The sequence below is a fragment of the Solanum lycopersicum genome, chromosome 3 (assembly GCF_036512215.1).
Source record: "Solanum lycopersicum chromosome 3, SLM_r2.1".
In the NCBI taxonomy this organism is placed as follows: Eukaryota; Viridiplantae; Streptophyta; class Magnoliopsida; order Solanales; family Solanaceae; genus Solanum; species Solanum lycopersicum.
In genome coordinates this window covers 49,889,683-49,913,793 of record NC_090802.1, presented here as the reverse complement: position 1 = coordinate 49,913,793, position 24,111 = coordinate 49,889,683, and the positions used below count along the sequence as shown (strand labels likewise).

Below are 24,111 nucleotides of genomic sequence, written 5' to 3'. Positions count from 1 at the left end.
CTTATTCTTCAATTTTCGACTATTATGAGTGCTTTTGAAATCAAATCATATATACATACTATTTAATCTGTAAAGGGTAAAGATGACAACTTCTATTGAAGGAATGTATACATTTTACATTTGTTTATATTTTGTGGGACAGGTTTGATGATAGTATTTAAATCTTGATATTAATGTTATTTTTATGATTTCTTATTCTTCAATTTCGATTATTATAAGTGTTTTTGGTGCTTCAACAATCACATTATTTGGTTGTAACAATGGTTCTTTATTCTTATGTTATATTATGCAGCGTTTTTTATTTCATATTATTTCGTGATTGCTATTATTCTTATTTGCATATTTTTTTTTCAAAATTTTTTGAAAGGGACAATGGCCAAGTACCTCCTCAACCTATGCCCGAAATCTCAGAGACATATTTATACTATACTAAGGTCCTATTACCCCTGAACTTATTTTATTAATAATTTTTTATCCCTTTTTAGCCTACGTGACACTATTTTGTGGGCCCAACGATGGTTGACTTTTTTTTTTCAAACTAGTGCCACATAAGCTAAAAATGGTAGAAAATTACTCATAAAATAAGTTCAGGGGTAATAGGACCTTTGTATAGTATAAATGTATCTCTAAGATTTCGGGCATAGATTGAGAGTGTAGTTGTGCATTTTCCCTTTTTAAAATGCTTTATTTTATGTTCGAAATTATTTAAAATAACCTAAATTTATGTGCTTTCTAATCTCTTCAGACTGATTTATCCGCATATAGACTATGGGACTTCTTTTTCTAATTCAAATGTAAAAATAAAAATAGACCAATACGAATATTTTTAAATATCATAATTGTTAAAATAAAAGTAATTTATGATGATCATATCAATTCAATGGCTTAGTATATAACTTTATTTATTATAATAGCATTCTAATAGTTATCATCAACTACATTTTTAAATTTTCAAGCTATTAAAAAGATATTCTTTTTTCTTATAAAAAAATCAAATTCTAACTCACATAAAATATTTAATACACTAGAAATAAAAAATATAATTTAAAACAACAAATTTCAAAAATATGATGTCAATATGTACTTCACTATATTTACAATGTCGGTATTATATATTTTTAATCCAATTAAAATATTTTTTTATAAAAAAATCCCTTTCTGGTACCCCATTTGGTTGGCATTTTACCTACCCCTCCCTATCAAATAATATTTAAGTATGAAATTACTATATTCGATTTTAATTTTTTAGATTCTTCTGTAATAAACAAAATAAATAGGCCTAATAGCTCCAAAATCAAAGTATTTTATTTGATTAATACATCAACAAAACTGAGTAATATATATCAAGAATTGATTTTTAGCGATTAAAAGAAAACATTTTGATAGAGATTGGATAGATTAATAAATTGAGGCTACACATTTTTTATAGTATATTTATTTACTTTTTTATACATACTATTAAGAAATAAAACAAAGACGTCGTGTCATAAAAAAACTATTTTAATTATATTATTTCCACTTATCATGAAGGCAATTACATAACCAGTCACCATTTAACTGATTTGATAAATTGAAAAATAATTAATTTATGAAAAATCTACTCGACAAAAATGTAGCATGCAAATCTAATAGCTAAAATTTTTTATATTATATTTTCTATATACACTAATTATATCTATGTGAAAATTACTTATTACTATCTCTGTCCATTTTTAATTGTTATATTATAGTTTTCAAAAATTAATTTGATTAATTTTAAAAGTTAAATTAGATAAAATTAATTTGATATTTTAAAAAATATTAGATATTCAAAAATTATACAATAAGTACTATCAATTGTAATTTTTTGCATACCAATATGATGAAAAATACTCCGTAATGTTAGTTAAATTTTTTTATAACTTGACTCTAAAAAAGAAAATCTAGACAATTAAAAATGGACAAAAAAAAGTATATTTTTATATCAATTGGTGTGAAGATATTTAACTGAGTATAAAAGAATTTAAAAAAAAAATAAAATTGAAACTTCAAGTTCGAAAATTTGAAGCTACAACTTGAGATGAGTACTAGTATTAATCACACTATATATCTTGAATTGGTTATTTTATTTAATTATGAAAAGAAAACACCAACAGAATCGATATACTAACACGTTGAGTTTTACATATTATATATATATATATGTATATATATATATATATAAAAAAAATATAATATACTAATATATAATTTGAAAAGAAAAAACACATATCCATATACATAAATAAATAATATACGTAAACATCTTTTGAGCTGCATACGTAAAATATTTTGAATTAATAAAATCATATACACTATATATCCTTTTTACTATATTATAATGTTTGGATTAATTTATACACATCTCGATTAATAATTTTACAAAAAATTAATCACCTCCTACCAGTAACGAACATCGTAATTAACTCTATTCATCAGACATACATATACGAAATCAACTATTAAAACATGCACTAATATTATTATGGACAACTTTCACATATAGCAAACAAAAAATTCATATTTGTATGCTATAACAAAGTTTGCATAATTGCGCTCCATAGCAAACATAAAACTGTATTATTCGTTATACATATACAATTGTATAATTCGCTGGCCTAAATTGTATAACTCGCTGGCCTATTTCGCTGCAATTGTATAATTTGTTTTGCATACAGTTGAATCGAATTAAAATGTATCTATATTGCATAATTATAAGTGTATAGCAAGAAGATATATGTTTTTCTCGCTTTATACAAAAACAGAAACACAATATATACACTTCTGTTGTATAAAGCTAGAGAAAATTGTATTTCACTGCTATTGTATAATTCACAATTGTATAATTCGTTGGCCTTTTTCTCTACAATATTTGAAGTAAAATGTTTGTAAATTGTATAATTAAGTGTATAACACGAAGATATACATTTTTGCATGTGTATATATAATTTTCTCTCGCTTTATACAAAACAGAAACAGAATTATACACTTCTATGTATAAAGCGAGAGAGGCGAGCGAGATTTTTGGGAAAGAGAATCTGGCAAATTTTAGCTAATGTTTGTTATGGAGCACAATTAAATCAAACCTTAACTATTCATTTATTTTAAGTTATTAGTTTGCTATTATATATAATTGTTCCTATTATTACTAGAAAATGAAAGAGTGAGACTTGGAAGATAATGATATCCATATTAATATTGGGACCAATCATCGATCATCACTAATTGATAATGCTTGTAAAATGCACACCATATAAGACCTTAATTATCAACAAACTATTTTTCTTTTTTTTCTGTTCACTAGTCAACGTATAGCTCTTCAAAGTTTCAAGTGTCACTTGGAGTTGAAACATACAAGTTGGGTCACTAAATTACTAGTTGAAGATCAACTATATGTGTATGATACTAATTTCGTTTTCATATATAAGAAATCTGAAGAGGTCATTTTCTTTTATTCAATTTGAATAAATTGATCAAGAGAAATTGCTTTCTCGTAATAAAATACATGCAACACGTCTAGTTATTATTACATGTATACAAATAGTAAATTCAATAATTTCATTAAAGATATTAAACTTAATTTTTCAATGAATGATATTCGTCTAACCATCACTTTACCGGGGCTATAGTATATCATGTAGTAAGATGTGACCCAACTATAAAAATTAGATAAAATTCAATGGTAGATTTGTTAACATGGAGACTCAAGCGCATATATATATATATATATATATATATATATATATTGGACATCTACATTTTACAGTGTTTACATAATGCTGCCATTTTAACTGTTTTTCGGTGTTACTCAGCGTCAGACAGAAAGTATCTGTGAAATAAGAGGGAAAATAAATTTAGTATATAGTTATGGAGTGTTGAGCATCCAAAAGACATGCAATTTAGAAAATATTTCAATATAAAACTAGACTACTACAGAAGACATGCAATTTATTTATATAAACAATCGATAGAATAGGCTATAAAGTTGATGAGAACTATTCAGCAAAGAATACAACAATATTTAGATAAAATATTCAAAGAAAGAAACCATTAACTAAAAATTTCCAAATTCATTAACGAACCACAAAATAACTATAATTTTAGTGAGCAGAAATTACTAAGCATTATCTCAATAACAAGGGACTGATTGATAACTCAATAAAGAAGCACATTGTAGCATACAACATTTGGAAGAATTTATATTTGACATAATACATATATTAGATCCTAAAGTTGGCTTCAAATTTTAACTTTGATCTCCAACTTTCATAATGAACAAACATGCACTTTAACTATCCAACTTTTAAATAAATAAACACATGAAACTCTACATGGCAAAATACACTTAGGACACCACGTAGGACAAAAAATGACATGTAGGACATGTGTGTCTATTTGTTCAACTTTATACAAGTTTAAGTGTCTACTTGTGCATACCCAAAGTTGAAGGGCATAAATGTGATTCGAAACCAAGTTAAAGGACATATTTATGTATAATGCCTTTATATTTCATAGGATATATAAAATTTAAAGTATATGAGTATGGGTGAAAGTTTATCCATTCACGTGATATGTAAATTTGATAGTGAGTCAATGATTAAAATTTTAAAGATCCTTCATTTGTATTAGTGAAGTAACTAAAATCAAACAAGTATAACAGAAGACTCCTTTAGGAAAGAACTCCTTGGCTAGTGATGCAGAAAGTTAATTGTGCTCAACTAATCTAAAAATCGATTAGTTTTCATTAGAGGGGGGACATGAATAAACATCAAAAGCTAGGATATATTTCTTTATTCGAGAACAGAGTTTCATTAGAATTCCAGAGAACTAAGATCTACTGTATAAGAAGCAATATAAGAACAAAAGTTGAAAGAAAGACCAAAAGTTGAATTAAGAGTGCATTGGATTAAAACATTTTTGAATGTAAAGCAATTGAGGTCCAAAGAGATGCAAAATTAGGTGAAATAATTATGGTTCCTTTGAAGAACAAATAACGAATTATATAACTCAGACATACGCGTGTGTACATTTGACATGATGTAACTACTGATTTTGCAGACAACTATTTAGAGCTAATACTTTTCTCACAAAAAGCAACACAAAAACAACATTAAGCAACAAGCTTAATACAAAAACTAATTCTTAAAATTAGTTGATAGACTCGTAAGTTTTTCTTGTGTGTTCACAAAATCAGTTGACAGACAATTTTGCTAAGCACCGATCCTCCCTCTTTATTTGTACAAGATTTCACTTATTCTATGATCTCTCAGGACTGGTCATTCCTGAATATTTTCATGAGACTTCTCTTATCCTATGTCATCTTAAGACTTACACAACAATGATTATAAAGTAACAATTGCATTTCTTAAATGGATTGGTATCCATACAGATCTCAATTCAACTTTTCCTAAGTTTTACAAAGAAAATCAACAATATCCAACCCAAATATTAACTTTCCTATAACACAAATTATGCCTACAAAACAAAATAGAGTAAAACGTAGATTTAGAGTGACAAAAGTGCTCCACATAAAACTCAAAAACAACAATTTAACGTTACCAAATGTAGCAAGTAAGGTTTAACCAAAAAGATTTACAGAAAATTTCACTTATCAATTTGAAAAGCTTTGGAGATTAGATTTTTTCAGTTTAGCAGGCCTCAAAAAGTTGCTTACGACACAACAGTAAATCAGAAAAATGAAACAATGAGTTTTCTTTTAGAAAAAGAAAACCACAACCACCCCCTGCTCAAATCACACAGAGACAGAGAGAACAAAACTCTAACTTGGAATCAAATTAATCAATAGCCAAATTTAACTAAAAATGAAACCTTAGAATTCAACTTCCCCTAAATTCCACAAAGAAAATCAACAACATTCAACCCAAACTGTAATTTTCATACAACACAAATTATACCTATTAAATAAAGAGTAAAACGTAGATTTAGAGTGACAATAAATGCTCCACATCAAAACTCAAAAGCAACAGAACAAAACTTTAGCATGGAATCAAATCAATCAATAAAAAAAATTAATTAAAAATAAACCTCCCAATTCAAGTTTCCCTAATCAACAACATTCAACCCAATCACTAATGTTCCTATAACACAAATTATGCCTATAAAACAAAGAAGAGTAAATGTAGATTTAGAATGACAACAAGTGTTCCACATCAACACAAGAAACAATACTCCAATTAAGTAGAAGAGCATGGAATTGAAAATAAATGAATGAAGACAGATTACAGCCAGTAAAAAGCAAAATAAAAATGGTATGCAACACATCTATTTGACTACAAAATGATTTATGAAAGTAGATGGTTATTTGTTAGTTTAGTAGCAAATACCTCTTCATCTTGTAATATCATCAATTAATATTTCTTGTTTTCTTCACTGTTGATTCGAGGATGGCCTTTATCTATCACTTGGACTTTACAAGTCCATTATTCTGTGCTCATGTCGATTTATTGATATTCAATCTTTCTGTCATGGCTGAAAACTGAGGTTAAAATATGCCAGTCAACATCATTAACGGAAGAAGAATAGTATGAAAAAGAAAGATATATAAGATTAAATAGCATTTTAGAAATCCCCAGTACCACCCTGCTCCACCAATTCCCCTCTCACGCCTGAGCTCAAACAAGTTAACCAATAAACCTCCCTTACTACTCCTACTTTCTCGTGTAACTTATACCTTGTTCAATGAACTTAATTCACCCGCACTAACATATTTCATAATCAATTACTAATTGAGAATTCATCTTCCAAAAGACCAATATAAAGCGTTATAATTTAGAGCTTGTTTTGATTGAATTAAAAGTTCATAAATTCTACAAGTTACTTTTAACTTTTGCGAGAGATTTTGAGCACCATTGGTCAGCAAGAAGTTGCTATATTGAATAGTTGTAAGGTAGTTCTTTAATTTCAATGCGTAGTTACAATGTAAGTATTAATTTTTTCACTTCCTCATTTGTTCTTAAGGCTTGTTTGGGGTTGCAAGATTTTCTACGTGGGAGAATTGTTCTTGCATATGTACAGAAACTTGGGTTTCAATCGAATTTAGTTTTGTTGAATGCACTTTTTCATTTATATGTTACATTTGGAGCAATGAATGATGCTATGTTCCTAGATCAGCAAGTCCATTGGAGTATAAGTAATTGAAAATCCTTAAACTCCAAACTAAACCCACAAGAGCCCAGAAAATTGATTCCAATGGAAAATCGTGAATGGACAAAGTTCAAAAGGATTCAGATAAAGAAAATCCAACTAAAATAAAGAAACCCATAAAGTTAATTTCGAAGGGAAAAGACCAAACTAATTACTGCATGTGAGAAAGCACAACACAAATCTGAATTACTCTACTATTATATTAGAAAAAGCTAGTAAAACCTGTGATTTGGGTGCTAAATTCTGTTGGATTTCTGCTCTTTTTTATCTCTCTGAAGTTCGATTGTGAGATAAAAGACCAAATGGCCAAGTCAAAGAATCATACCGCAAACAATCAGTCCAACAACTACAAGGCTCACAAAAATGGAATCAAGAAGCCAAAGAGTCACCATCATAGCTCCACCAAAGAGGTATGTAAAAAGAACCAAACTTTTATTTTAGACTTCGCTTTATTTGATACTTTTCATGTTGATATCAGTTTCTTTTACAACTTTGACTGTTGGGTACATTAGCTCCTCTTAGGCTGTAGATTTAGAATTTGAGTTGATGAAGTGTTGATTTTGAGATATGAAAATTGTGTTTGAACATCGAGGATACAGTTTTTCAACAATTCAAAATAGAACAGGCAAAGCATTATCACCCAATCAAAAGATAATCCAACATCACTAACAAACCCAAATGAAATAATAAGTAAATATTTACACATCTAGATCAAATTTTGAACTTCGATTTAGACGAACAGGAAGATGACACAAAAAAAACTCCATTGAAACATGTAAAAATCATACATGAAGAATGGTGAAGTTGATGGGCAGAGGATAGAGAAGACACGTCACAATAAGAACTAAAAAGACAAAAGTACTCTTGAGAGCAGTGAAGCAGGCATGTTGAAACAAGTCTTTTCTAATATAAGAGGAGTAAGAGTAATATATATATAACATATTAAATGGATGTCCTTTAATCTTATAATTTTAAATATGACATATGAAAAATTTAAATTAAATATTTAAAAATAAATAAAATATTTTTTTAATAATTAAAAAATAAGATAAACAAATTACTTAATACGGCGGGAGTGATGTTTTTGTTAAAGAAACAATTAAGAGATATGGTATAATATTGTTACTCTTTTGATTCTTCTTTCTAAATTCGAGGATCGCTAATTGCGTATTTTTCAAACTAAGATGATTTGAACTTTTTCTTCATGAAAGAATTTAAGAATCTTGATCTCCATAATTTGAGTGTTATTAGTGACTATATCTCGATTAATGTTATTGTAATAGTCAATTGATCTTTAATATTATTGATTCGTTATACAATTTATGGTTAATTGATATAAATAAGCGTTCATGATTGATTTGTATATTAATATTTTTTTAAATATATGTGTTTATAAGTATTCAAAATTGATGACATTATAGTACATTTTAAAAATGTATTCTTCATAACATAAAAAATAAAAAGTTTAATTATGATAAAAAATTCTTTAAGTATGAAAATTTATTCTCAATAAACTAATATATTTTTTTTAAAAAAATAATATGATTCTTGTTTAGTTAAATGAGTTTAACGAATTAAATTAGTCTATTATTAGAAAAAAAAACGTTGATGACATTTCATGCCAACTAGGAGAGAACGAGACTTTTGAAGTGTCGTCTATATTTGAAAGAAAATAGTGATAGATGAGTACTCCCTCCGTCCAGAAATAATTGTCAGGTTTAGATGATACACATCCCTCAAGAAAAATTTAATATAATATGTAATTCGACTAATATAATCCTAGAAATAATTGCCAGGTTTATAACAATAACTCTAATGACTCTTACATTTAAAGGCAAATGAAGTTTATACAGAGAATGGATACAGAGAATGGACTTTTGGTATACAGAGAATGGATATTTACGTGCTACTGCTCTAATGACTCTTAAAAAACTGTACTTAGAATGGTTGATATTTTATTGAAAACTGCAAAAGCAACCTTTTATAAATTAAAGTTTTCTTGTAACTTTAAATCAATAATTATTAAGGGTACAATTGGAAAAAAATGAGCTAATTAGTTGTTGATTGCTTTAATTGATAATTAATCTTGGACATTTATTTTTAGTATACCTGACAATTATTTCTGGGCAGAGAAAATAATATTTTAATCCTAGATAAAACATAAATGATATTCTAAGATAATTCTCTTTAACTTGGGTGATGATTTAAGAAATTGACTCCACGATTGAGCTAAATGATTAAGCAAATATTATAAATTTTCTCAAAAGCTATTATTGACTCTTTTCGGAAAAAATAAAAAATAAAAAATAAAAAAATTGTATGCCATTTGTTATTCGGGTTAATTAACCTCTACCCGACCTGAACCGGATTCTGGAAGAGCCTCTACAATGGCGGATTCACTTCTCTCCATTAACTTGTCAGAACCCAAAATCAACAATAAATTTCCCCGCAAACATTGAACTCAAACCCTAACCCTAATCGTGAAAATTCATCTAATAAATTGCAGTTCACCGGTTGACGAGGAGATGGAAACTCACATGTCTCATCATCATCAGTATGAAAGACGACCCATATACAAGTCCAAAGCTCCTGCTTCCAAATGGTTTAAGGAATGGTAAGCGAAACAGCTCAAAATTATTCTCAATTCCGTATTAATCACTTGTTAAATTATGCTTTTATTCCGTATGGAAAAAGATGTTACTTATAAGCATGGGATAGAAGAGGCGAGAAGGATTTCTGTTGGTTTAAGGACCGGAAGAGCAGGATAGATACAGGAGAATTAGTTGTCTGATTCCAATTCACTACTCGAAGCTACTTTCTAGTGCTATATCGGAGGAGCGGTGCACAAGCAATTATAACTATGAATTGAATTTGCTTCTTGATTTCTTTCTGCCAATTATAATTGGAGACTTCATAGGATGGGCATTTGTTTGTAACTTGATGGGGCATGATTTGCACTAATTTTTATCAAGAAATTTTTCTGAATGAACGGGATTTGATTAAAAGGAGTCATATGTGGGTCTGATTCATGTGCGTTTTTTGGAGTTCTGGGGTAGTTTTTATCATGTTTAGGTTTTGTTAGATTGACTGTCTGTCTTATTGGGTGTAAATTTGACTGTGATGGTGCATCTATGGAGGAAAATGGTTATAGTTTTATGATTATCTAAGGATAGTATCAAGCAACTAAGCGTCAATCTCAAATTAGTTCAATCGGCAGCATGAATCTGTTATATACTCAACTCTATTAGGTCTCAGTATTCATCATATTTGGACAATTTATGTTACCGTTAACCTACCGTAACACTCCTCCATTATCTGGATATTGGATGGGCTAATTCGTTAAGAAGCTCACATGGGAAAAATTGTAAAGATGCTAAAAGGGAAGTATTTCTCGTCAAGAGAAAGATGATGTGATTCAGTATGAATCAGTTGTATTGCAACCTCGAATTTGCAACTTCTTTGCTTGATATTTTTCATCAGGGGAGGGTTAGGACCTAGAATTCAGCCACTAAAAGCTGCAAAAGAGATCACTGGACAAATTGCTTCTTTAGCTCCAAGCAAACTTGTCAGTTCACAATCATGTTAGGGAGAACTGGAGGAGTGATTACAATAATACATTAGAAAATCGCATTGTATCATGTTCCTTGTATTGCTAATGTTCTATAACTTGCATGAACTGTTAGTAGGTTAGATACATGTTTGATTTGTATAACCGTTCCTTTAATCATCTCAGAGGATCAGTCATTAGTCACTGACTGATGAAAGTATGTTTAGCCATGTATTTTCATTATAATTCCTACCATGTTTTAATTCTTTTACTAAAATCAATTTTATCCCAGGGTCCCACAAGATGTTGTAGCAACTGGTGGGAAGTGCTACGTCTTAAAGTGGGTGAATGGTAAGTTCTGAATTCTGCTTCAGTACATCTTTTGGATAGTCTTGTGTTGATTAATCTTATATTCTTTATTTTTCCGTATCTTTTCTTGATTTTCAAATGCATATGCTGTGGCTTTTGGGTTGTACATTGAATTTGACCTTATACTCCTCCTTTCTATTTTGTTTATCAGAGGCCACATTAAAAGCTCTGAGGGAGAAGCCAAAAGAGGCAGGAGTACCTGTGTCAGAACCAGAGCCAACTACTGAAGTTCTTTTTCTTTGTAGCTATGAAGGTTGTGGAAAGACATTTATTGATGCTGGGGCCTTGAGGAAGCATTCTCACATCCACGGGGAGAGGCAGTATGTATGCCACTATGAGGGTTGTGGAAAGGTGAGTTTTTGTTGTCTTTGTATTGAGACTGCACTAAATGCTTGATTATTTCATTGTATTGATTCTACCATCATTTTACTTATTTTGCTTTCATGATACTTCCCTCCGGACTCTGGCAGGGTTTGATTGGGGGAGGAAGTGATGGGCATATGGAATTCGTTCTTTTTCGCAATTATATTACCTTCGTTTATGTAGTGCTTCTTTCTAGAAATCTGCTTTTCAAGATACCGTAGGTGTTCCTTGAGCTCATAAGATACTTCCGTAATAAATATTGATTGGCTGAGGAGTTGATTTAGGTTGTATTACTTATCAAACAAACGTTCACTGAAGTTGTATTTCCGGAAGTATTGTTTCATTTACTGCTGAACCGTCTTCAACCATTTTGAGCCTCAGATTGTGGGAAAAAAGAACCTCTCAATCTTATACAAGGAAGAGGAAAGGTTTGCGTATGGTGAAAAAAAGAAAAATCAGAGTTAGGTTTGTACAACAACTACTACTACACTTCAATCTCAAGCATTACTCATTATCAAGTAGGGAATTGAAAAATGTCAAAGATCATTCTTGAGATTTTGAGTTATCTGTCAGTGAAAGGAACGAAGTTTCAAAAAAAATAAAAAATTCCCATAACTGTAGTTTGTTCCCTTCCTTAATTTGGTTAAGTGGGATAATTTACAACTTCTTGGTTATAAAGTTATCGCAGTAGAGCTTGCTTGGACACCACCTTACAAAAGGTTATACATTAAGGGAGAATTACCTATAGTGAAGTTACCCTGCTTCCAGGGAGATTAGAAGCCAAGATGTTAAGGATCTTTGGAGCTCAGCAACACAATTCTGGAATGTTCCAGATGGGACGTCTCATTGACACAGTATTCATTATTCATAGTATTGGATGTGAGACTTTAAAGCTTACTTTTCAGGGGAAAGTCCGTGTTTACATTTTTTCATATCAAACTTCTTTTCGCATAAAGTGTTCTCAACATGATTTATGCAAACAACAAAGTTCTGTCTTCACTTGTTGAGAAGCAGTCGCTCATTTAAACTTACTCCCTCCGTTCTGGTTGTCCACCTTTTTGCTTGGTCTCACTGGTTCAGACTTCAGAGGAGCAGCCATTTTATCATGGTTGCCCTTAAACTATCCATTTGTTACTCTACCATAATGTTTCGTCAGGTGAAAAATATTGCATGGATGATTTTGCTAGGCGAAAGGTCATTCCTCTTATAAAAGAAAATGAAAATGTTCTATGTTCTTTGTTCGGCCAAAAGATGAAAGCATCTAAAAGAAAGTGAGGAATGGAAAGAATAAAACTAATAATGGTTGTAAATCTTGGTGAGGCTGTAGATACCTGGTAAAATTTTCAAGGTGCGAGTAAGTAAGCTAGCGAAGACACCACAGTTAACAAAAACAAATAAATGTAATTAGACTATCACTAATTTATCTTATCCAACCAAGAAATAAATAAAACTAATAACTGTTGAAATGATTATTCCCAGTGAGAATGAGAGATCCGAAGGGAAGGAAAAAAGAATTGGAGGGGAGATTCCATTCAGTGCCATGAAGGGTAAATGTATAACAGTGTCAATTTTTGGTCAGTAGACACTGTTTTAGGAGATTGGAAAAAAGGTTCAGGGGCTAATCAGTTGGTTTGGAGTAGGTAGTAGGTACATTTTCTTCTTTTAAAAAAGTACCATGCATTCAGGCTAAACCAAGACTTTCACTTTAGGTAAATATTTTTCAGAGCACTGTTTGATTTTCTCTTTGATGGAAGAGATTGAGCGTCAAAGGAATCTTGCGCAAAATAGGAGTCAATGCATAGTGTGTTGGTGAATATATTAGATTACCATAAAAAAAAACCAATAGTCTTATTGGTGGGGATAAAAAGCAAGCAAGACAATAGATTTAAGTGTGTGCTCATCATGCATGATTGGATTTTGGTTTGCCAAACTGTTTAGGGTGAAGAAATAACAAATCCATTTATTTCTACGATTTGCAAGTTCAAGCATATGCATCCTTTATTATTATTTTTTTAAACCTTGTGATTTTATTACAGGTCTTTAATTGCATCTTGTCTTCTTTTGCAGAAATTCTTGGATAGTTCCAAGCTAAAACGACACTTTCTTATTCACACTGGAGAAAGAGACTATGTGTGTCCACATGAAGGCTGTGGTAAGGTAATAAATCCATCTGCTATCCAAATACTTCTCCCAGCATACATTTTGTTTCTATTGCAACTGTTATAATAATAATGCTGTCCTTTTCTCTTGTATATAAATGAGACGTGTACATTCTCTTAACTTTCATATATTGGTGATATCTGTGACAATTTTCAATACCAATATTAGTTATAATTGTATTGGGAATTTTGGAAGAAACTATGGACAACTTCTCGATGATTTGAGAATATGTCTTCTGTAAGAACGTCAACATTGGCTATGTGGATGTTAGATGCGTATTGGAAATTGGAATGTCAAGAATGGTTCCTAAGTACTGCAAGTGCTCAATGTTTGTCTGAAATGGAAAACAGTACTTCCTTCGTTCTAGTTTGTGGCCCTATTTCTTTTTTAGTTTGTTCCATAAAGAATGGTCTCTTTCTAAATTTGGAAATAATTTAATTGGCCAAATACACAAGCAGCTCCCTAAACTTATCCAATGCTTTCAATACGACACCTGAACCAAGACCAGTACCTATGAATGCCTATACTACTCAAGATACGTACCTATTGATTGCAAAATGCTAACATGGCTAAAAAGTGTTATTCACTTCCTTGGGCATGTGTATCAATCCCAAAATAATTGTTATATTCCTTTTCATTAAAAATTCACATTTTTCTCTCCATTGCCGCCACCATCCACCATTGCTTCCACCACTTCTTTTTCTGCCGCCGCTGCCCTTCTCCTCCTTCCACCATTGCTCCACCAGTGCACCTTCAAATTACCACTCGAAGAATCACCTTCAACCTCTGAAATCACCTCCCTCACCTTCATCCTTAGCGACTCATCATCATTTAAACAGCTACCAAAAATTCCTTCCTGTCATCTGAAACCACACCCACAACCACCAAAGCCCACCTAAAAAAACAAAATAACCAGTTTCCTTCCATGAACTGTGGAATCTCCAGACACAAACATTTACACGAACACTTGCAGTGCACATACTATGCACTCACTCTCAGTCACACCACTGCTGCCATACCATACACGCCTCTTAACCTTCACCCCTCCCAGTTTCATGCCATTTCCTCATCTTTAAAACCACCATATGATACCACCCTTTGTTCCCTAGCAGCTGCACACATGGACGTAGTAGAATTCATTCAATCAGGGATAATCTCCATGTTATCACCATCACCGACAGCAGGTAATTGGGGGGATGGGGGGGGGGGGGTTCTGAGGGGAAGGAAGAAGAGAAGGGGGAGGAGACAAGTCCGGGGAAAGACATTGGGGTGGGGAATTGAAGGAGAAATAAGTGGGTGGGGGGACAACAGGAGGGGCGTGTGGTGATTGGTATCGATTGGAGGGGGTTTCTGATGTGGAAGAATCTATGAGATTCATAGTTGCATTACTTGTAGCTTCCTTTCTATGGGTACATAGGATCAAACGTAAAGCAATGCTCTCTTGGCAGAGTTATGTTAAATAACCATACAAATGTTATTGCTTGTTTAAGACCACGAGTTCCAAAAGTTTCCACTTATTTCTTTAATTTTGTGCCCAGTCAAATAGGTTAACAAACATTGAAACATAGTAATTGCGTGAAGAACAAATACAGCTTGTGCGATTGGGCACTTTCCTGGCAACTCTGTTCTCTCTGCCAAAAGAATAAAAGAAAAGGAAAATAATTAAATTAAAGAGAAGAAACCCCAGAATACCAAAAACAAAATGGGAACTTCCTTTATGCAAAAGGTGCAAGGTTTGCTTCTCATCAGGCGCCCTATGATGGGCTTCTTTGTCCCACAACTCCAAAGATAAAACAAAGAAAAGAAAAGAAAGGGACAAGAAACAAAAAAAAAATAGAAGTGTTTGTATAACCCTTATTTATGTTTCCAAATTCTTTCTGGCTCAGGGCTTTGGTTTAGTGATAAGAGAGCGACACTTGTAGTGTGAATTAGGCCCACATCCTGAGTTTGAACCCAGTCGTAGATAATTTGATAAAAGCTTGTTATTTAAATGGAAAGGGCTAGAGTATGGGCCTATTATCCACTAAGTTTAAGCTGTTCGTCAGGTGGCCCTTGGGATTTCTTGGCCATCAAAAAATGTTCCCAAATATTTTCTGTTACTTTAGCCATAGGAATTCTATCTTGTTTCTTGTTCTGTTCGGGATAAATGTCATGGAACACAGACATTGCTTGTATGTATATGTTTTTATGACACTTCTGCTTCTTATTGTGGTTCAATTTCACAGATTCCTTTTGAAATCAATGCAGGCATTCTCACTGGATTTTAACTTAAGATCACACATGAAAACACACTCCCAGGAGAACTATCATATTTGCCCGTATCCAGAATGTGGAAAGCGATATGCACATGAGTACAAGCTTAAAAATCATATTTCATCTACTCACCAGAAGGTTTGTGATTTGCTCTATCGTCCTTGTCTTGACCAGGATATACTTATACAGACTTTATGAACTTTTTCCATCTTTGATCACAAACAAGGTGCTAAATGTCCTAAATGTTTCATCAATAATCACTTGCTGTTTCTTCCCAACTTTGGATCGTTAACATTATTTAAGCCAATTCTTCTTTGTAAACCAGACTGAACTTTAATTTCATATGCACATGTTTACTTTCTTTGAACATATTTATCTTTAAGATTTTCCTTGCCCATAAATTCCAATATGCTGGAGGAGCTCTGTTAGATCTCTTTATTGGTATTTTTTATGTTGCATACCCATTATTCCTTCATTTCCTTGTTAAAGATGTTTTAAAGGAAAAAGATGCTATTCAATGTGTAATCTTTTCCTCAAAATAAATGTGGATAGAATTTTTATCGCCTGTTAATGGTTGGCTTCAGTCACTTTTAAGTATACTGCGTAGAATAGAAGTTGACTTCATAACCAGAACTCAGCATAAAAGACAGTAGTTATGTAGGGATTAATGTCCTGTATCACTTCATGCATCACTAAATTTATCACTTTTTGATGTTTGTGTTGACAGTTTCATCTAATGATTCACTAGATGTTTAAGCTAATAGTTTCCTGTAGACATGTCACATGTGGATGCACCTTGTTTTTCATCTTGTAACGTAGCACTTGAAGCTGGATTTGCTTATTAAATCTTTTCATTATGTAGAACAACACACCAGATGCACATGCACATCCACATCCACATGCTCATGCACCAAAGTATACCCCGCCTGTGGAGAAGCCAGTGAAGACTCCGAAATCTTCTTCAGCAGCTTATGGCTCATCATCATCTGACCGTCCTTACAGCTGTCCATACGAAGGTTGTGACAAATCTTACATCCATGAGTACAAGCTGAATCTTCATTTGAGGAACATGCACCCTGGTCATTTCCCAGAGGAGAACGCGAGAAATGTTCAATCCACTGCTGACAATGAGATAGATGAAGGCAGTGATCAGGACGCATATGCTGCAAGACGTGGAAACGGAAGAAGTCAGAAACAGAGCAGACCAAAACCAAGCTTAAAGCAGCCGCCTTTGAAAGTTGCACGCAAAAGCTCATCTAGTGCTGCTCAAGCCAATCTAATTATATCGAAGAAACCTTGGCCGGTTAAAGAAGAGAACTTCAATGAAGAAGATAGTGAAGAAACAGAGGAGGAGCGGGATGATGTTGGCGATGGATGGAGGTATGGTGAAAACGATGACGACGATGAAGAGACTGAAGAAGATGACTAGGCTTATATGTCATACATACTCATAGGTAGTTAAGTAGTACACTATGTTTTGGGATATAAATGGTTGTCATTGTCTAGAAAATGGGATTGGTCCTTGCTTGTTAATGCCTTTTTGTGTTTTATGAAAAGCATGAGGCTTTAGCTGTTTCCTAAACCCCACCCTCTCACCTAGCTCCATGGAACATGGAGATTTGCAGAACACTCTGAGCTTCTTATTCATTTTTATTCCATAAAAACAAACTGACATCTCTTATTACTATTATTATTATGTATAAATTTGACCATTTCGAGGACTTGAGATCCATAATTTGTTATATATAATTCAAACAATTAAATGGAATTTCAATTTAACATTTGAAGATCGTCACGAATTCGTTTTGAAGTTGCACCTAATGCCCCACAAGTGATATTTACCTTTCATACGTATCGTTTCTTGATATATCATATTATGTTATATAGTATTGTACTATATCATTTCGATAAAAATAATGTTAGGATAAATTATACTTTTCCCTAGTTTATAATATCATTTACTTAAAAAATATCACGCACTAATCTATTATTTATTAAAAATAATAAACTAAAATAATTATACATAACCCCACCAAATCATCATAAATATAAAATAATGTGTAAACTAACTACGATTTACTACTTCAAAATTTCTAAGATTTAATGCTTTTTGATAGCATGAATTAATTTGAACTTGTGGTCTCTGTTAATTTGACCATTGCAAATTTCTGATAAAAATAAGAAAAAGGAAGTTAGGTTTCAACCAACAATGAATAAAGGAGCAAATGTTGGAGGCGGCGGACCAACTGCTGCCGCGGCCGCCGCCGCAGCTCAAAAGCAGAAGAGCTTACTGCAGAGGGTGGATGCTGATATTGGGAATATTGTTGACAATTATGGCTTCATTGTTAACGCTGCACGGGTATGCCCCCATTTCCTTCACCTTCTACCCAGTACTAAAAAATACAGATCGCCCATTAAATTTATACTTCTAAGTTTCTCGGGGCCGAAAACCTTGGCTGTAGAACAAGTAGTGCTCAATTTTAAACTTTTATGTGCAATTGTTGTGATTAAAGTGTCTTGAAGTTGTGGTGGTTTGGTCTGATTAAAGGGAAATTCTAAATCTTGCATGATTTTTGAGACTAATCGCATACCAATGTATCTTTTCCAATTATTGATTGTAGGAATCATTGTTGACATCTCTAATGTGTGGAACAAAATTCAAAATTTGAAACTTACTTCTACAGACAATTGATAGATTAAACTTTGAGATGACATGATTTGTTGAAAAGGGGAAAAGTGATAAATTTCTGTGTCTTGAACATCTCTTTTGCTGCTCATTTGTTCCATTTTAGCTGTGAAGTCCATTATGCTAGTTTCCAACTGTTACAGTGAGACTAGGAGATATATTTACCTTATGTTCTTGCAGATGGGTAATGTAATGTATTTGTCTCCTCTTGTTGACAACTGCTTATAATAGGTCAATGATCCACCAGTCCGAAATTCGCAAGAAGCATTTATGATGGAGATGCGTGCATCTAGGATGGTGAGTTTTTTTTTCTCCACTTATACATTGCTCTGGTGTTCGATGAGATGTTCATCTCAAATTAGATTGAATGTGCATATGAATGGAACACATTTCTTATTTGCAAATTGACAGTATTCATGTGTGAAAAAAGTTGCTCTCTGACCTGAACTCGTACTGCAAAAACTGTTTTTTTACTGTATATGACTGAACAAGGGAAACAAAGGTCATCACCATTTTAAAGTCGTTCTATAATTTGTGGTGACTTTTACTCATTATCCACTTCTTTTTTGACAAAGAACGCAAGTTTTTCCCTAAAGCTATAAGCGAGATCCTCTCTCTGCCTCTTCTCGTAGCTTCAGTTGCCTTCTCGTGAGGGCTAGTCATCTACTATCCTTGACATAGCTTGTTGTGTTTCCTGCTATAAGCAAGACTTGATGTCATTTCCTTTTTGAGCTGATGCAAAGACTTCCACTCAAGTGCAGAGATCTTAAATTTTCAGATACAACTATTCTCCTATCATCTCATATAATATATTGGATGCAATGAACAACAGGTCCATGCAGCTGATTCACTGCTTAAGTTGGTGTCGGAGTTGAAACAAACAGCCATGTTTTCAGGGTTTGCATCTCTAAACGATCATGTGGAGCAGAGAACAGAAGAATTTACCGAACAGGCTGAGAAAACAGAATGCATGTTATCTAGAATTGGAGAGGAGGCAGCTGCTAGCCTTAAGGAGCTTGAGTCACATTATTATTCTTCTGCAGAAAGAACCAGTAGTCTGCCTTCTTACAGCCAAGAAACAATGCCCTAACCATGGCTACAATCACCTTCTTCTTTCCCATTGGTTTCTCCTCTTACTAAGTATATTTGTCTACCTTGAAGGTAGTAACTGGACAAACAATCTAATGATGAGAAATCCAATTTGGTCCCAACTTACTACTACAAGGCCTCATTAACTCAGTATTTGTTGTAACAAATCAACTGCATTCTAGCTAAGAAAAATATGAAACACCAGTTATAGTGGAGGTACCAATTTTACTGCTATTTTGAAGATTTCACTCTATAGCTTATCATATATGTCACACCATGGACACTGCTGATTATCCTTATTGAAAGATTCAAGTTGGAGAAAGTTGTGTTCTTGAAACAGCATACTGTTAGGTGAGGAAGTACAAAAATACTGTTTTAGTCTTATCGATCTATTGGTTTCTTGGCAATTAAAGTTTTGGAGTAAACCGGATGTAACATTTTCAAATAGATTTATACTAGGGTAGGGGCAGACTTTTCATAGCAACCTAAAATAAAACCTGCAATTTCCAATTGAGTATTTAATTCCTTTTGAAGTCAACAAAGTAAAAGAACAACAGAGAGAGTTTTCCGATGCTAGGTTTAATAGTTTCAACCTAATCTTAAAAACTGAAAATCATCTGCAGAACTAATGTCTTCTGGATTATCATTTTGGTAGGGAGGGAAGAGGTCTTCCTTCATATGCACCGCGAATTTAATGGGACTTCACGTACTCTTGGACAATATGCAGACCCTCAGTCTCTTCTCCGTAATCCTGCAAAACGATCACAAGATCAGCTATCATCTCTTTTCATAACTTACCAGGTTCTATTCATATTTCAGCATTTTCAAGAGATATTTTCCTATAATTGCGGGAAGATATAACCAAATTATAGAAAGAGATTATGATACGCAGCAGTTCATGGATTATACCTTCACAACAACACAGCCACAGCCGACCACCTTCCTTGCTTTCCCTTCAGAATCAATCTTACACAACTGTAAACAGACCCCAAAAATAAGAATTTAAAAAAGAAAAAGTTTGTACTCCAATGATGAAAATGCAAATCAAGAGAGTCACGAAGTAAATAGTTATCATCAACTTCCTTAAAAGGACAAATAGGTCTATTATTTTAATAACTGACAAAACCCCGGACTAATAGCAAAGTTCGAAACTCAGTGAATAACAAGCTTTTGTCTCCGCAAGGCATGTGCTTAACCCAGACAATATCACGTGTTGTGGTCGTACAACTAGACCATCAGTAGGTTTACTGGTTAGGCACAACCTTCATAACACACTTTCCAGGTCATTTTCGAAATCAGAAGGTAAGAGTGGCAGACAGTAAAACTGGGAGAGCCTTGGAGCTAAAAAGTAGCAACCACAAATAAACTTACACCAGCCCATTCGCCAAGAGTTTTTGCATTCGGAACCGTAATCAAACTGACATTGTGATCAGCACAGAGCGCTTTGACCAATTTGACATAATCTGGCTGGTCACAGTCCTCTGCTAACACACAAAGCTGTGCAGCATGCTTCTCAATCACCTTTGCACCTTCATGTAGTCCCCGAGAGAGGCCTCCATGAGCCTTAGACTTCCTCAGCACCAGCTGCAAAGCAGTCATGATGTCCATGGGCTCTCCAAGTGATGGAGCAGGAGCCTCGGCAACAGCAACAGCAACATCCTCTCTACAGTCAAAGGAAATATTAAGCAGAGAACCCTCGGGGAAAAGTTTAAGGTAGTAAAAAACTAAAAGAACATAATTAATTAAGCACAGATCAGTATCAAATGTGGCATGAATAATGGAAAACTGAAAAACAAAGTCCAGTTTTCACTCTTTTCAGCAAAGGCAAACTGAAAGGGATATCCCCAACCATTAAGGCCACATTCGATGAAACTTGAGAGACAGCTTAACTTCGGATACCGAGTCCAATCAATGGTTTGCCAGGGAATAGAAATACCCCCATTGATTTGAACTTCCAAGACAGAAGCTGATTCTCAAAATTTTGAACTAATCTAAAATGTTTATATGATGTGTAAAATGTCTGATACCAGATGAGAACTGTTATCAATGGCTCACTGTATAATTTTCTGGAAACAAGGAACAGAGTACTGCTCCATATAAACTAAAGCCATCGTGGTGAGACATTCTATTTCCTGTTTAAATTTTACATCCACTTCATAAAAAGATGGAGAGCAATCTCATGACATTCATGTAAAACCAAGAAGGAGACTGATAAAGAGATGATACAGAAGGATGGGAAAGAGGAAGGAGATCAAGAAGGGCAAAGGACAAAGAAACAAAAGAGTTTCCCAGAGAATTGATGACCATCTCAAGTCACTATCAATATGTGATAGGTTCCTACACTGGGAATTTTCCATTTGTTCACTGAAAAAGGACCTCACTCTTCATCTTACATACTTCAACAAATAAAACATTTCACCAAACTCGCTACTTTGCCATAAAAATGAAACCCCTAAAATCAGTCCATTTTCTCTAAGATAAATATTGTGAAGAATAACACTCTTGTCTATCCACATCACTGATCATTCATTTCAGGGTCGACCTATGAATATAAGACTTTCTATATCTTACACTTCTGTATTTGGGGGTAGCGATCGCATGTTTTTGGCTTTTCGTAAGCGTTATCAGGCAAGTGGTATTTAGTTCTGCTTCAAGCAATTAACTAGCAAAGCAGCAAAGTCCTACATGGTTCTGCTAAATGGGTTCTTGTGATGCTCTTATAGGAACATCTACTAAGTAATAAGGTCAACACTCTTTTTCTTGTTTCCTGAAATTTCAAAACATGACACGATCGTACAAAGTCTTGTGTACTACAATCAATCAACTATCCCAATATATCGATTCCACTATACTTAGACCCAGATAGTTCTAATACTCAATAATTTGTAACGAACTCCCTGAAAGAAGCGATTCACTAAACAGCACACTTATTCCCTACATTGGCATACAAATCTATAACCAAACTAATGGCTCCTCGCAAACATAGGAATGTAATTGTAAATGAATAGTTCAAATAGCACTCAAATAACAACAGACTACTACACACACAAACATAATCACACACCAAGTTGCAAAAACTACTGGTAAAGCTGATCAAGATACTGGTCTCCAGCTCATTACAACCGAAAACGACATCGACAGCAACACTTACAGTCAAGTAAACAAACTGAATTTGACAATAAAATTAACTGAATTCTACTTACCCCGACATTTTTCCAGCAATATTGGTATACCAAAAACTCTGCTACCTGTTCCTCTCAAAAGTAAAACACGGAATTTAGTTAGGTAAATAGAATCAACAATAGACTCCATAAACCCTCATCCCAAATATACCGTGCATATGCAGATCCCACATTTGGGTACCAAATACAACTAATTTATACAAAGACTACATCTTTAATACATATATTTCATAAAATCTTAATACTGAATATATTAAGTTCAATCAAAACATGATAAATGTGCATCAATCAAAGTATGAAAATACCCAATAAAATATTATGCAATAAGTAACAAAGAATTATATCAAACATGAATCTTGAAGTATAAAGATTGTTCCTTTTTGCCAAAATCAAGTAATGGTGAAAAGGGGTCACCTCAAAAAAATGTAGATGTCAAGAATTTTAGTTTGAGTGAATGAGGCAAGATGATGATTTATATGAACCCTAAAATAGTGGCAGTTTAATTACTGTACTACCCTTTTTCTTGATTTTATTTTTTTCATAATTTTTTTTTTTGGTTTAGGTACTAATTAACTCTTTGATCCCCTAGTTTTGGTTGAAATTTAAAAAAAAAATAAAAATACCCTTTTAAAGTATTTGGAGTTTAAAATAAAATAAAATTATATTTAGATATGAATTGTTTCTTTTGGAATTAAAGTTGAATGGTATAATAGGTTACCTTTCTAATTTATTTATTTTTAATTGTATTAGTCCTTTAATAATATTATTTCCCAACATTATTAAAGTATTTGTTAAATAACATTTGGTATGTTGTGTTAGGTACAATTTTTAAATATCAACAAAATTACTGGACTCTACATTATAAAAAAAAAAAGTTACAGAAGAAAGAAAGTGAGAACTGATTCTCTAATAGAGAGGTTCTACTATGCCTCAAAATTTAATAGGTTATAAGTTATTATTTTTTAACAAATATTGAATACTATTGTAGAAAAAATAAACTTTTCATGAGAATTAAGAAATTATTAAAAGAAATTTGTCATATTTGGAGTACTATATCTCATGAAAAAATAGTTTAAAATATGAATGATTATATGATTAATTGAAAATTAGAAGAAATCAATTATACAAAAGTTACGGAAAAGGGTCATATTTGCCCTTGTACTCTTAGAAAAGGGTCACATTTATCCTTTATCATAATTTTTTTAATATATTTGCCCTTACCATTCAACTTTAGACACATATTTGCCTTTGTACAGTTTAGTATTGTATCACCATTTTTA

At 32.7% G+C, this 24,111-nt stretch overlaps 3 protein-coding genes across 4 annotated transcripts; 2 read left to right on the top strand and 1 right to left on the bottom strand.

Annotated features, from left to right (window-relative positions):
- Window positions 1–9,465: 9,465 nt before the first annotated feature.
- On the top strand, window positions 9,466–17,595 carry LOC101256661 (zinc finger transcription factor YY1). Its single transcript, XM_004234915.5, has 6 exons — window positions 9,466–9,796; window positions 11,022–11,080; window positions 11,250–11,449; window positions 13,529–13,618; window positions 15,869–16,012; window positions 16,737–17,595. The coding sequence occupies exons 1-6, from the start codon at window positions 9,708–9,710 to the stop codon at window positions 17,301–17,303; spliced, it is 1,149 nt and encodes a 382-aa protein (XP_004234963.1). The 5' UTR covers window positions 9,466–9,707; the 3' UTR covers window positions 17,304–17,595.
- Window positions 17,596–17,852: 257 nt separating this feature from the next.
- LOC101257248 (mediator of RNA polymerase II transcription subunit 22a) lies at window positions 17,853–19,883 on the top strand. The gene is made up of 3 exons (XM_004234917.4): window positions 17,853–18,233; window positions 18,792–18,857; window positions 19,393–19,883. Exons 1-3 carry the CDS (start codon window positions 18,084–18,086, stop codon window positions 19,648–19,650), a joined length of 474 nt encoding a protein of 157 aa, XP_004234965.1. The 5' UTR covers window positions 17,853–18,083; the 3' UTR covers window positions 19,651–19,883.
- A 252-nt stretch (window positions 19,884–20,135) lies between these two features.
- On the bottom strand, window positions 20,136–23,380 carry LOC101256955 (small ribosomal subunit protein eS12). Of its 2 annotated transcripts, XM_004234916.5 has the most exons (5): window positions 23,246–23,380; window positions 22,853–22,897; window positions 21,021–21,312; window positions 20,559–20,624; window positions 20,136–20,400 (listed from the first exon to the last, which is right to left on the bottom strand). In XM_004234916.5, exons 2-5 carry the CDS (start codon window positions 22,858–22,860, stop codon window positions 20,341–20,343), a joined length of 426 nt encoding a protein of 141 aa, XP_004234964.1. In that variant the 5' UTR covers window positions 22,861–22,897; window positions 23,246–23,380; the 3' UTR covers window positions 20,136–20,340. The 2 variants fall into 2 exon arrangements, with proteins under 2 accessions (XP_004234964.1, XP_069151151.1); XM_069295050.1 differs by lacking the exon at window positions 23,246–23,380 and having other exon boundaries at window positions 22,853–22,996.
- Between the last annotated feature and the right edge of the window lie 731 nt (window positions 23,381–24,111).